Source organism: Mastigoproctus giganteus, chromosome 2, assembly GCF_048544385.1.
Source record: "Mastigoproctus giganteus isolate SK-2022 chromosome 2, ASM4854438v1, whole genome shotgun sequence".
NCBI classification, from domain to species: Eukaryota; Metazoa; Arthropoda; class Arachnida; order Uropygi; family Thelyphonidae; genus Mastigoproctus; species Mastigoproctus giganteus.
The window spans coordinates 87,668,360-87,683,712 of record NC_143576.1 but is presented as its reverse complement, the minus strand read 5'-3'; the positions used below and the strand labels follow the sequence as shown (position 1 = coordinate 87,683,712).

General features: G+C 39.9%; 1 protein-coding gene across 1 annotated transcript in view; it reads left to right on the top strand.

Annotated features, from left to right (window-relative positions):
- Positions 1-15,353, top strand: part of EndoA (SH3 domain containing GRB2 like, endophilin-A) — a 416,265-nt gene that overhangs the window by 323,771 nt on the left and 77,141 nt on the right. Inside the window, exon 11 of the mRNA XM_090389410.1 lies at positions 14,418-14,566. Coding sequence (XP_090245536.1) covers positions 14,418-14,566 — 149 coding nt within the window. The remainder of the gene's footprint in view (positions 1-14,417; positions 14,567-15,353) is intronic.

Below are 15,353 nucleotides of genomic sequence, written 5' to 3'. Positions count from 1 at the left end.
CCTCAGCCCTCCTGGGCAACTTTCAGTAGGTGTTGGCTGAAATTTGTCTCCATTTCTCTGGCAAACCAGGGTCAGTTTGGAAGAAGGCTGTTTTGGCTCCAGCCTAATCCAGTACTTCAATTTGTCCCCTGGGTGGTTGGCTGGTGAGGTTATGGTCCAGGCTGTATTTAGCCAGTCCAGCTTTTTGATGTAATGACGTAATTGTCCACAAACCAGTCTGGGACTGTTCCTTAGTGTGTGATTATCTAAAACATCCAGATAGGTCATGGATTGCTGACCAGGCTAGTCAGGTGGGTAAAGTGCCTGCCTGGCAACCCAAGGTTCGAATCCTGCCTCGGGCTTGGATCAGAGTAAAATGCAAAAACTTTGGGAGGTGCATTATGGCCACAGAAGCCGATGCACCAACAATTAACAAAAAAAAAAAGGTCATGAATTGAGGCACTGCTACCATGACCAGGTCTGAACTAACTGAAACAGACTGCCTTTGCAGTCAAAATGATTGCCTGAAGAGCAATTTCTGAGACAAAGTGCTCTTCAGACAATATCTTCTCTCAAATGCATTCATTGGAATGAAATGTGTGTGTGTTTTTTGTTTGTTTTTTTTAAGCAAGATAATTCATTATTCCATAGCACCATATGCGACTGTTCTAGTGGTATTATCCCAATCAATATTGGGGGTGACACCATTTCATAGCGGTCACTGTGATATTTACCTTGTGCCATGAAATTCCCTACAGTTGTTGACATATTGTGTGATATTCATGTTGCCTGCAGAAAGCAAGATACACCTGCTTATAATGTTTACTGCAGAAAACAACATGTTGTGTGAATGTGATAGGCCATTCAGCCCTTTTCTTTGTTGAGTTTTCAGTTCTATCTTGAGGCCCCTCAACGTGGGCACCTGTACGTGGTGAGGGGACCTCCCAGTGATGCTGCTGGTTTTCCAGATTAGCATCACTGGGATCCAACGCCCATACCTTGGTTCCAGGGTTACAACATTGGAATCCGGCGTGTGCAGCCGTGTGCCGCGACCCGTGGAAGCGGAAAGGGGTATCCTGGTGGTTGAGGGGCCCAGCCTTAATACACCACTTTGGCCCCTGCTTCGACGAGACGGGTGGTCCCGGACCGGCTCGACTGGGATCAATCGGCGGGTGGTATTATACTGCTAGGGTCAACTGCGTTCCAATAAGTCTCCCTCCCTATGGTCCTGGGACGGGATAAAGACTTATTGGTAACGTGGGTATGGTGCTCTAAGCGAACTCGGCGTCCCATTCGTGTACGCAGTACCTGCTAGTTCACGAGTGGGCGTCCCCTCGTAGGGCTCCGTGGTGGGTGAAGTACTTAGGCATCAGACATTTTCTCTTTACTCATATGAGTAATTTAAATCCCCTTTCTTCTGGGGCCCCAACAAGGCCCCTACCTAATCGAAATGAAGACGCAGAAAACACCTCTGCAAAAAGAGCCAGGACTGAGGATACACCATCATCATCAGTGACACCGCTTTTCCTCATTCTCCATTCCACCGGAGAGCAGTCCATTGGGAAGATGTCACCCTTCTTTATCCAGAAAGGATTAGAAGGGTTGGCAGGTTCACCTAAAACTGTAAAAAGACTGCATTCTGGTGACCTTTTGGTCGAAGCTTCTACCACCAAGCAAGCGGAAAAAATCATAAAGTCTACATCCATAGGGGGAATACCTATCATCGTAACCCCTCACAAAACTCTAAACTCTTCACGTGGTGTCATATCAGAGTGGGACCTTCTTCATGTTTCTGAAGAAGAGATCTGCTCTGAATTAAAAGAACAAGGAGTGACATCTGTCAAAAGAATATCAATGAGAAAGGATGGGAATCTCGTCCCTACCCGAGTTCTCATCCTAACGTTTAACACCCCACGGCCTCCAAGTTCCATCAAGGCAGGCTATCTAAACTGCCCAGTGAGGATTTATATCCCAAACCCACTGCGGTGCTTTAGATGCCAAAAATACGGCCACTCACAAACATCTTGTCGTGGTAATCCTGCCTGTGCTCGATGTGGTGTTAAAGACCACGAGAGCAAGGAATGCTCAGCTCCAAAACCTATCTGTGTCAATTGCCAAGAAGAACATCCCGCCTACTCTAGAGCATGCCAGCGGTGGAAGGATGAAAAAGAAATACAAAAACTGAAAACAGAGCTGAATATCTCCTACCCAGAGGCCAGAAAACGTATCCAACCAGTAAATAGCGGGAAACCTTCATATGCCCAGAAGGTTTCTGCTAAGTGCACTATCGGGACACAAGCTGAGATGACTATACCACCAAAAGAGTCATTCACCCCAATTGCACGCTATTTATTGAGTTCTCAAAAGCCCACCAAAAAAACACAGTCAGTTGCCACTCCTATATCCGTACCTCCTAGTGCTCCACCACTACCAAAACCAAGTGGTAAAGAGCCTCAAGTAACAACAGAAAGAATGGATGTAGAGAACAAGGAGGTACAGGATGAATCAGTCTTGGAACTCTTTGCGGAGGAAGAAATGGACACGGGACAGCGTCCATTCTTCCCCAAAAAAGATAAAGCCAAGACTGATAAAAGTAAGCCCTCAGCACCTCGGAAGCCGCCTGATGGACCCACCAAGCCAAAATAATGGCTAAATTCCTACAATGGAATTGTCGTGGATTCCGGCGAAATACAGATGACATCAAGGCCCTCCTGCAAAAGCACGAGCCAGTTTGCTTTTGCTTGCAGGAGACTTATCTAAAGGCAAATGATGATCCCACCATGCATAACATCACAATCTTTCGTAAGGATAGAATTGCGGATGGTCCTGCTCATGGAGGAGTGGCTATCCTTGTGAATAATCAGACCCCAGTTCAGCCCTTGCTAATTACAACCAGCATAGAGGCTGTTGCAATTCGCCTTACAGTGGGATTTCTATTAACGGTCTGCTCTATTTATTTGCCACCTGGGACTGACATCTCCCAGGAAGACCTTGATGATCTTGTAACGCAGTTGCCTCCCCCTTTCTTACTACTTGGGGATTTTAATGGACATAACACCCTGTGGGGTAGTGCTAACATCACTGGAAGGGGACGGGTCATAGAGCGTATGCTCAATGACAATGCCCTTTCCCTTTTAAATACTGGAACAAACACCTTCTTCCACATGCCTACCCGTACTTTTTCCGCCATTGATCTCTCTATCTGCTCCCCTTCTCTACTCCCTTCACTCACTTGGGAAGTGGAGGAGAATCCATACGGAAGTGATCACTTCCCTGTGATAACCTTGTTACACAGTGGGAGACCATGTCTTCCTTTTAGGTTACCACGGTGGAAGTTTGATCAGGCTGACTGGAATGCCTTCCAACATCAGGCAAATTTTGACCTGAGTACAGTCAGTCAGGAGCCTATCAATGACGCAGTAATGTACATCACAGAAATCATTGTCCAAGCAGCTGCGAATGCTGTTCCAAAAACATCTGCCCGGTTTCCACCATTTCCCAAACCTTGGTGGAATTCACAATGCACAGCAGCAAAAAAGGCTCAAAACAAAGCGTGGGGGATATTCCGTCGATATCCTACCACTGTTAATCTAATAGCCTTCAAGCGTGCACGAGCCAAAGCACGCTACATTCGCCGTCAGAGTCAAAAGGAATCATGGATCCGTTTTACATCATCTATTAACCAGTCTACCAATTCTAAGGTAGTCTGGGATAAAATCCGGAAAATGAAGGGAAAATATACATCCCACCCTTCTTCAATCCTAGATTATAATGGATGCGCTATTGCAGATCCAACTGCAATAGCCAATGCTCTTGGGGAAACATTCTCTAACATCTCCGCAACATCTTCGTATTCCCCAGAGTTTCTGGTCCTGAAACATAAAATCGAAAAGCAGGCACTTAATTTCAAGTCCAAGGGCCTCTATCCCTACAACGGGGCATTCACTATGCAGGAATTGAAGAGAGCCCTCACTCTTTCTAATGCAAGTGCTGTTGGACCAGATGACATCCATTATGAAATGATTAAACGTCTTTCACCAAAATCTATGGATTATCTGCTCCTTCTATATAACAGAATCTTTATTGAAGGGCAGTTTCCGGACTCCTGGCGGAAGGCAATCGTCCTTGCTTTTCCTAAGCCAGGAAAGGATCCAAAAGTCACCACCAATTATCGTCCTATTGCTCTGACTAGCTGTCTGTGCAAAATCCTGGAGAGAATGGTTAATTCTCGTTTAATATGGTACTTAGAATCAAATGACCTTCTCTCCAGCATCCAGTGCGGCTTCCGAAGGAACCGGTCCACTTTGGACCATCTTATTAGATTGGAAACATCCATCCGGGATGCTTTCCTAAAACGCGAACACTTGGTGTCAGTGTTCTTTGATATGGAGAAAGCGTATGACACAACTTGGAGATTTGGCATTTTAAAAGATCTGCATAGCCTTGGTCTTAGGGGGCAACTCCCCATTTTTATTAAACACTTTTTAGCCAATCGATCTTTCCAAGTTCGTGTGGGATCCTCACTCTCTCGTTCCTTCAGCCAAGAGGAGGGAGTACCACAAGGATCAGTATTAAGTGTCGCGCTTTTCGCCATCAAAATAAATTCCATCATAGAACAACTTCCTCCAACTGTAAACAGTGCCCTCTATGTTGATGACTTTAGCATATTTTGTCAGTCATGCAACATGAGGGTTATTGAAAGACAACTGCAGAAAGCCATTGATCGTCTCAATTCCTGGGCACTTGTTAATGGCTTTAGGTTCTCGCCGGAGAAGACCGTTTGCGTACATTTTTGTCGCAAGCGTAATCTTCATCCTGAACCTGAATTAAGGCTCAGACAAAATGCTATTCCAGTAGCACCGGACACAAAATTCTTGGGACTCATATTTGACAAAAAGTTGACCTTTCTGGATCATATCCGTCAACTCCGCACAAAGTGCACAAGAGGGATGAATATTCTCCGCTTGCTCTCCTCTACATCTTGGGGAGCAGACCAATGTACCCTTCTTCGCATTTACCGTGCACTTGTGCGATCCAGACTAGATTATGGGTCCCTGGTTTACAATTCGGCCAGAGACAGTGTACTTCGTTGGCTGGATCCTGTCCATCATCTGGCTCTCCGTACCGCTATTGGAGCATATCGAACATCTCCAGTCCAGAGCTTATATGTCGAAGCAAACGAACCGCCGTTATCGCTTCGACGTAAGCAATTGTCTCTAAACTACGCTTTAAAATTGAAATCCCTGCCAGACCATCCTACGTGGCTATCCGTTTTTGAGCCACGATGGGAAAATTTGTACAACACCCGTAAGACTGCCAACCGACCTTTTGGTATTCGTCTCCAAGAGCTACTCAAAGAACTTAATATCAAGGTAGACAAGGTTGCCCAAACACCGAAGCAACCCCTTCCACCCTGGCATGCTCATTTCCCGGCATGTGACTTGTCCCTTAGGAATTGGGGAAAGTCAGACACTCCATCGTCTACCTGCAGCTTCATTCTGCACACCGAGCTGAACATTCTGACTTCGCGCCAGTTTACACAGACGGTTCGAAGTCGGAATTATATGTGGGATCTGCTGCTGTCTTTACAGACAGCACTACATCGGAGCAGATTCCCTCTGAATGCAGTATCTTTACTGCAGAGCTGCACGCTATAGAGTTAGCCTTGGAACACATTAGTGAATGCCAACACCAACGGTTCATTTTATATTCTGACTCTCTCAGTGTGTTACAGGCTTTAACATCTGTGAGGTATAATCCTCATCCGGTTCTGTCTTGCATTCAGCAGAAGATTCACTTCCTCCGGGAACGTGAATATGATATCCGCTTCTGCTGGATTCCGAGCCACGTTGGGATTAAGGGAAATGATTTGGCTGACACCGCAGCCAAATCAGCAATCCCCAATAACAATCGCTGCCTGTCAGTCCCCTATACAGACTACAGGCAAACAATACAGCAGAAGATACACTCCCAATGGCAGGACTCGTGGAATAGACAGACTGGAAATAAACTATATCGTATAAAGCCTGTAATTGAACCGTGGCAGTCTAGTCTGCGCGTGAATCGTAAGGAGGAAGTTGTTCTTGCCCGGACCCGCATAGGACATAGTCATTTGACACATTCATTTTTGCTGAGGGCTGATGACCCTCCTATGTGTGAGTCGTGTGGCTCAATTTTAACTTTTAGACACATTTTAATTAATTGTCCAGATTTTAGCAATATCCGTTTTACCGCTTTTAATCATCTGACTGAGCCGTATACACTCAGTCAGATTTTATCTGACAATGACCATGTGTCTGCTGTTTTTACCTTTTTAAAGTCAATAAACATTTTTGATCTTATATAAAATTTACATTTTTCTTTTATACATATGTTATACATCTTGACATAGTGACCTAACTATGTAGGTCACTGAAAGTTTAAAAATTTTTTTATATACAACCTGGTCTTGGCGCATTATAGCCTCCGCAGCTAATGCACCAATAAAAACAAAACAAAACAAAAAAACAATCTATCTTGAGGTATGAGCTCTGTCTTTGAAAACATCTGCCACAGTGAATTTTGGCAAGTTCAAATGAGTTGCATTTGTGCATGCACAAAGGTTACTGATGCATTCAGCCACCATCCCACACTGAAAGTCTAAGTTATGATCAATGAACTGTACTGGCTTGTAATGCACTGCTGCTGCACAGGCAAACCTACAAGTTTCATATCGTTATGCCTTAGCCAATATGTTCGTGGTGGTGGTCTTGTTATACAGTATATAATATCTGTTTGGAGTGACCAAATATTTTTGGTCGTGTACTGTACATCCATGGGGTTTTAAAGAAATTTTACAGATACAAAATCTGAAGCATACTGGAAAAGATTTAATGGCGAAAAATCAAATAATTCACCATTTTACTGTTTACTTGCGTAAAACTTAGTATTCGAGACTTGCCAACCTTTATAATTTTGATATCATAAGTACTTCAGGATTTCAGGAAAGCTTTTGACACTGTTGCGCATGGAAGACTACTGTAAAAATTGGAGCAGAATGGTATTAAGGGTAAGTTGCTACAATGGATAAAAGAATGGTTGAGTGGGAGAAGACAGAGGGTGGTAATCAATGGATGCTGCTCTTTGTGAGCTAATGTTATTAGTGGAGCCCCACAGGGTTCGGTGTTTGGTCCACTGTTATTTTGTATATTTATCAATGATATTGATGAAGGTTGGCAGGGTTGTAAATGACAGTAATGGCAGTGTGCTACTGCAACAGGATCTAGAAAATTTGGGCAGATGGGCTGAGAAGTGCCAACTGAAGTTTAACATTGACAAATGCAAAGTACTGCATATGGGTAGAAGTGACCCCAGAGAAAGGTACCAACTGTGTAGTACTACACTTAAGGTGGTAGAAAATGAAAAAGACCTGGGAGTAATTGTGCAGTCAGATATGAAGTTTTCTGAGCAATTCAGACAGGCTGCCAGGGCCGGTCATCGGGTTTTGTCAATGATATACAGGAATTTTGCTAGCAGGGAAAAGGAAGTGATTGTCCCTCTGTGTAAGGCAATGGTCAGGCCATGCCTTGAGTACTGCGTACAGGTCTAGAGGCCTCATTTTAGGAAGGATGTAGATTTGCTTGAGCATGTACAGAGAAGGGCAACAAGATTGGTGAGGGGAATGAAGAGATCCTCTTACCGAGAAAGGCTTAAGTTCTGCAAATTGTAGCGGCTGGAGACTAGGCACCTGTGAGGTGATCTGATTGAGATGTATAAGGCCTTGAATGGGTTGAGCATGCTGAATTCTGATGGGATTCTTCCACTTGTTCAGATTACGAACCTAAGGAGGCGTAAATTCAAATTGAGGAAAGACAGATGTAGAATAGATGTGTGGAAATTTGCCTTTAGCCAGCAGGTGATTAATTGCTGGAACAAATTTCCATCTGTCGTTGTGGAAGTTGATGGGTTAAATAAATTTAAGGAGGAACTGGACAAGCAATTAGAGGAAATTGTTTTTTTTTTTTTTTTTTTTTTTTGGTTGATGCTGCATAAGCTTATACACTTCCTTTCTTGCATCACATGCTGCTACTACTACTTTTCTGCTAGTAGTGGTTATCAGATATTTAATTTAGCATAAACTTGATTTAATAAATGCACTATTAAATGTGCCAATATCCTGTACACTCTGTAAAGCTGCTTTATTTATTTAAAAACATTGAAATGTCCCATTATTCCCCTTATTTTTACTTAATTATAGAGCCTTAGTTATATTTTTTATGGTCTGAAGATAAGTTTCAGCAAGAATCCTGAAATGACACCAGTCTACATCTTTAGTGTATATTGGTACTTATGGGAGATTTATTATTAAAATTGCAGTAAACTGGTTAAACTTGTAAAAAAAAGAAGAGAAAAACACCTAGTAGTATAAGAGTGTTTTCTTTCATAATTTATTCTGATTATAGAATTTGTTAACAAATATATATTTTCATATGAAACTTGGAAACCAAGATAAACTATAGATCCACACAATTTGCCGCACTTGTGTTGAATAGTTTAGGAAATTGTTTTGTATTAACTGAGAAGTCAGAGAGAGAGAGAGAGAGAGAGAGAGAGAGAGAGATGATTACTTTTTGTTAATCTAAAGTGCAAATGATACTTCCTATCCAAATCTGACATCTGTTGTAAGACCCATTTTGCATTGTTCTCATTTGCCTACACCTTATCCTCTAGAAACTCTCATTACAGTGTCTTCAGATTCTGAATGTGATGTATATATTAGTAGCTCCACATCTTTTCTAATAAATAGATATTATGAAGGATGTGGAGCTGCTGGAATGAGTACAGGGAAAGGCAATGAGATTGGTGATGCTTGTTTGCTTGCTTGTTTTGTTTTTAGGAGCATTAGCAGCTAAGGCCCTATTGCCCCGGGGATATGTGGTGGTCATTCTCTGACCTTTCCGCATCCTCCGTATTTGGTGGGCACCTGCTCGAACCCCGGTCTAATCAAGAAGTGTGTGCTATGCACTGCTGCTCCTGCCCACCTGGCTACGGAGGCACCGAGAGATTGGTGAGCAGAACCAAGATGGTGCTCTTATCGATAAAGGCATCATTTCTGCAAATTGCAGCATCTGGAGACTAGGCACAAGGTGATCTGATTGAATGGATTGTGCAAGCTCAATGAATGAGGCGATCTGATTGAATGGATTGTGCAAGCTCAATGAATGAGGCGATCTGATTGAATGGATTGAGCAAGCTCATCAGCCTTAAATACTCTAAATGCTTTAGAGTATTTAAGGCTGATGAAATTATGGCAAAACTTCATAAGTTTTGCCATCATTGCATCACCCGGGTACCTACCCACCCACCGAAGAATGGCCAAATAGCCCTGAAACGGTGCCGTCTGTGTGGTGGTATCCATTTGAGAATAAGTAACATCAGTCTTCTCCTTAGGTGAAGCGTTACTTATTCGTAGTGCAATATCATGGCAACTCGTTGTGAAGGTATTCACAATATGAGATATAACTTAAAACGATGCCGTTTTACTAATATTCTGATTTATTCGGATATGCTATGTATTTCTGATGCGCTTGCACTATATTTATACATAGGAAGCTAATAGCCTAAATAAATTTAAGGCTGAGCTGGACAAGCATTTGGAACGAATGGAGGGGTTGAAATGGGAGGGTTTTTTTTTTTTTTTTAAGCTGATTCTGCATAAGCTTGCTTTCTTGCGTCATATGCCTCTACTAATGCTAATACTAATGGATTAGAATGAGCCATGAACTTGACAATCTTATTCAGGGTGGTGCAGACATTGTCAGATTTGTGAAGAGTCAGAGACTTGCTTGTTTGGGACATGTAATGAGAATGGATGACAGCAGACAACTAAGAGGATAATGGAATGGAAACCTATCAGTAGGAGGGCAAGAGGAAGACCACGGAAAGGATGGATGGATGGATGGATGGATGACTTAGAAGAGGACTTAAAGACCAAGAGAATAAGAAGTTGGAGAAGTTTGACTTCTGGGAGGGCGTAATGGTGGAACATCGTTGAGAAGGCTAAGACCCAATCTGAGTTATAAGGCCAGAAGAAGAGCAATCTGTGTACTTCTCTGCTTCAACTCAGCTGAAGCAGAGAATAAAAATAAAACACTGATAACAAACATGAGCATTTATGCATATTTTCCATGTTTCCTGAAATAAATACTATGTCTTTTGTCTCGAAGAACGTAATGCAGTTTCTCTTTTAAAACATCAGCCAAATCTGCCATCAGCTTCAACAACATCAGATGGGAGTTAGTTCCAGCAATCAACTGCCTGCCGGCTAAAGCAAACCTCCGCACATCTATTCTAAAACAAGGTCTGGTCTGAGAAAGAGGAAGAATTCCATCAGCATCTCTCGTATTGTGGAGTTATACTTCATAACTGTTTTGCCATCATTGCATCACCTGGGTACCTACCCACCCACCCACCGAAGAAGGGCCAAATAGCCCTGAAACGTTGCCGTCTGGGTGGTGGTATACATCTGAGAATAAGTAATATCAGTCTTCTCCTTAGGTGAAGCGTTACTTATTCAAAGTAGTGCAATATCATAGCAACTCGTTATGAAGGTATTCACAATGTGAGATATAACTTAAAACGATTCCGTTTTACTAATATTCTGATTTATTCAGATATAGCTATGTATTTCTGATGCGCTTGCACTATATTTATACATAGTCTAGACTCCTCCATAGCTTGAGGCTTATGCCCTAAACACTTTAGAGCTATTAGCTTCCACAACAAAAGATGGAAGCCTGTTCCACCACTCAACTACCCTCTGGCTAAAGCCAAATCCTCCAGGATCCATCAACATCTTGTACGGGCCCAAAGTCTTTTTGCAAAACTCTAAACTCAAAAACTGCTCATCTTTACTCGTTAATGTCGAAGCTTCACAACCGTATGTTACCACTGGTCTAATGAGACCTTTGTATATCCTTAATTTTAAATGTCTGTTCAATACTCTGGACTTCATTAGTTTTTCATGTGCATAGAAGCATCTGTTTCCACTCAGGATACAGTACTTAATTTCGTTAGTAATATAGTTGGCCTGGTTTATCTGTGAACCTAGATAGGGGAAATTTTGAAAATGCTCAAACGAGAAGCTGTTGATTCTTAAATTTTCAATGTTATCTGACATTTTGCATATTGTGTAAGTCTTTAATTTTCTAGACCCTTTCTCTGTATCATTTTAAACCAAAATGTTAAGAGTTTTGAATACATTGGTTAAATTATGTTCAGTTAGTGTATTCAAGTTGAATATACTGATTTATTTATGTTCGGTACAGGAATTTGATTTCAACACCATGACAAACATGGTTTAATCAAGATTGAGAATTCACGGAGCTCTGTGTTAATCTTGGCTGTTCATTTCACTTGGCATGAAGAACTGATTGTATTGGTGCTATTTTTGCAAAAATCACCTTCTAATTTATAAGTTTAAATATATTGACCAAACAAAAAAAATTGGTGAAATTTATATCTGTGTAAAAAAGTTATTTTATAAATGTTTCCTGTGGTCATAAAATAGAACAAAAATGCTCCATACAGTTTCTGTTTTTCTGTCTTATTATTTGAGTCTATATTGATAAATAAAAGTAAGGCCAACCTTCTTATTAATGGCGAGTTAAATTTATTTTATTGTTAATTTAAATATATCAATTGATGATAAATATCATCAGACGTAAAATCACTGGGTGGTATATGGACAAAAAAAAGCTTGGTTCGGCGGATATAGTTTAGTGGATCTAGTGGAGTCAGTGCCTAGGCGAATAGCAACCGTTATCCATGAAAATGGTGAAAATGGTTGCTCAACAGTAGGTGGTCATAATTTGGTGATCACTGTGTTTGTATTATTTGTTATATTGTTTAATTATTACCTGTGATGTGTGAACTAAGGGACTTCTTAAATGTTATCTAACATTCAATTGGCCTAGTTATACTTCAGGTTTAAAACTAACTTTTCTTCTAGAATGGTCTTCCATTATGTTATTTCTTAAAAATTAACAGAAATTAAAAATTTTGTTGTTAAGTTGTTTGTGTCCTCTCAGCCCTCTACCCATTTATCATACCAGTTCCCTGTGACATTTTAATGGTTCTCTGCTTATCACTTATCTGGCAAGTTGGGGATTTAGATCAGTTAGCAGTTGCATAAATTCTAAATGTCTTTTCAATCAAAGCTTTAGCCATTATTGTCAGATTTCTCCCTCTGATTTATTATTTATTGTTCTGAGTTTTTTAGTCCACATGATGTGCAAACCATCAGCCTATAGACACTCGTTTGTATGTACAGCAGGCCCTCTTTATAACTCAGTTCACTCTATGCTGATTCGCTATAACGCTGTTCTTATATTATAACCTACATATCACTCTAACGCTGTTACAACTCATTATAACGCTCTTTTACCAGCGTACAGATTGAATTTTTGACATGTTTAACGAAAACATTTCATCTGATGTAGTCGATAGCCTGAAAATGAATAGCAAAGTTTCCCACTCTGACTTGTGAAATTTTCCCATGCTCAGTGAAATTTTCTCCCACACTAATTTAATTGCACTATAATGACTTGTTACGTATTTCCGAGATGAACATTAAAAAAAATGATCAAGTACGTTGCTTGTAATATTTGCATTATATGCATTTATCCGAAGTCACTTGGTACAGTGTTAGACATCGTTAGTTTACTCAAACATTGTATCATAATTAATGCAGTGCTCTTACATTTTCGAAAATTAATAATGGCAGATAAGAATTAAAAAGGAACAATGTCTGGATGCGGTACAAAGCCTACTAGGCTAAGAAAATTACTGAATTTGAAAATAAATTAAATTATACGTTTTGAAGCGAATCGATTCCATTCAATGACAAGTGGATGTGTGCAAAAATTTAAGACTGGCAGATTCCACTGTAAGGACAATTATAAAGAATTAATTTTAGTAGCCGGAAAGACAGCTGTCCCACTGCAAGCAAGTAGGCCGGCTATTATAATTGAAATGGAGAGTCTTCTAAATAATTTTATTGAAGGTAATATCCAACGCACAATTCCGTTAAGTTAAATATTATTAAAGAAAAATTGATCAGCCTATATGATGATCTGAAGAAATCTCACCTTACAAAAAAAAAAAAAAGAAAAAGAAAAAGTGGAACCATTTAAAGCTACTAAGGGCTGGTAAGATAGATTTAAAATCCGGGGGAAGCCGCAAGTGCAGATCAAGAAGGAGCCGAAACTTTCAAAAAAGAACTAAAAATTATTGAAGAGTGATGTTAAATTCAGGACTTTTTTTGGAAACGAATGCCTAAAAGAAGTTTCATATTGAAAGAAGAAGGGGAAAAAAAAAAAAAAACATGTCAGGCTTCAAAGCGGTGAAGTATCGGTTAACTTTATTGTTTGGTAGTAACTCTGCGAGGATTTTAAAGTAAAACCCCTTTTAGTTTACTAGGAAGACAGCCAAAGTACAACCCAAAATTGACCATAAGTTACGAAAACTCGACAGCCCAGGGCCATCAATCGAATTAATAAAATCATGATTTTAAGTTTAATTTTGATACATAATGTTGTTACTTACCACATAATTATATACGTATGTAATGGAGAATATTTTATATGTATAAATTTTTAATATTAAATATTTTGATTGATATTTTTGCATCTTTTTGCTACCATTTATTATTGATTAGGAAATATCCTATGACATAGATTGTGACTCACAAATACATATGTTACATTATGGGAATACGGCACTTGCTTAGTTCTGATTCACTTAGCGCTCTATTTTTCGGGAACAAATTATCAGTGTTAAGCGGGTGTCACCTGTATTGACATATGTGATATGAACTCTCTTGTTATTCGAATTAACACACTATGAATAAAGTAGCTGATGTGTCACAAACCCCAAAATAACAATCAACCATCACCACACTAATAGTACTATAACTTCTTTTAAAGGAATTAAAAGACAGCCTTATAATTTATAGACTAAATTGCCCAAGTAACACAAATAAAAGCAGATAAATTTAAATTGAGGAAGGATGGTTGTGGGATAGAAGTGTGGAAATTTGCTTTCAACCAGGGTTAGTTGATTTTTAGAGATTTACATCTGGTGTTGTGGAAATGTGTACTTTAAATATTTTGGAAAGGATTGGACAGTTTATTAGAAGGGATGGACTAGTGTTATGTGGCTTTTTCTTTTCTTCTCTCTCTCTCTCTCTCTCTCTCTCTCTCTCTCTCTCTCTCTCTCTCTCTCTCTCTCTCTCTCTGCGTGCGCGTGCGTGTGTGTGTGTGAGAAAGAGAAAGCTTGCTTCTTTGTATCATTTGCCACTACTAATACTGAATCAGTTTTATATTTATGTTTAAAATATTCTTTTCAGATCAATAACAATATTTAGTCTTTTTTATTATTGTTATTTTTTACTTGGCTAGGAAGAATGAAGCTGCCAATCGTCCAAGAGAGTCATTTCAGTTTAAAAAGCTAAGTGAGTTAAATATTCCTATGATTCATGATGACACATCACCACAAGCTGAAGCCACAGGTAACTTTAATGGTGCTCCAGGCCACCCATCGATCACAGGTGTGTTTCGATATCGGTACTGTAGAAAAATTTTCATAATGTGAAATGTCTATACATACACTTATCGGTGATTGCATTTCTTTTTTGAAACTGTTTTTGCTTTATATGGAAAACAAGAATGCTTTATTAACTTGTTAATATAAGGGATCTTCAGCTGCATTGTATTTCTTTTTCATTTTATCATTTTCTCTAATTAATCTTATTCCTTATTAACTGTTGCTTGCATTATGTTTCATTTTTACCTGTGATTTTCTTAGTAATTAGAGAATATAAAAGTAACATGGGTATAAATAAACAGAATGTAGGTTATTTGGACCACACACACATAGGTAATTGCAAAATGGGCTTTTAATTCAAAAACCCAATACAAAGGTGATCCTGCAGGTAGTAGGGCCACCTTTGATCTGCATGATGGCCTCAGATTCTCCTTGGCATACTTTCTACTTCTTCCTACCAATTTCAGGTAGGCATCGGCCATTTTGGCTGTAATATGGCACTCCAGTTCATCCTGTTGGTGTTCCTTAGAATTTAAGATCTGGGCTCTGAGCTGGTCATTGAACTTTTCAACAACATTGTCCACAAACCAGTAATGTATGTCATGGAACATTGTCTTTGTAGTATCAACAGGGTCCATTTTAATTTTACTACTGCAATACAGATAGTGGTCTGCTATAGTAGTCTTCTGCTATTTGAATTATGCCTTCTCTGCTGTTTATAAGTACACCATCGCTATTCTTCAGTTTCAGTATCATTTGTCTTTCTGTATTACTGGTCATGACTGCTGATT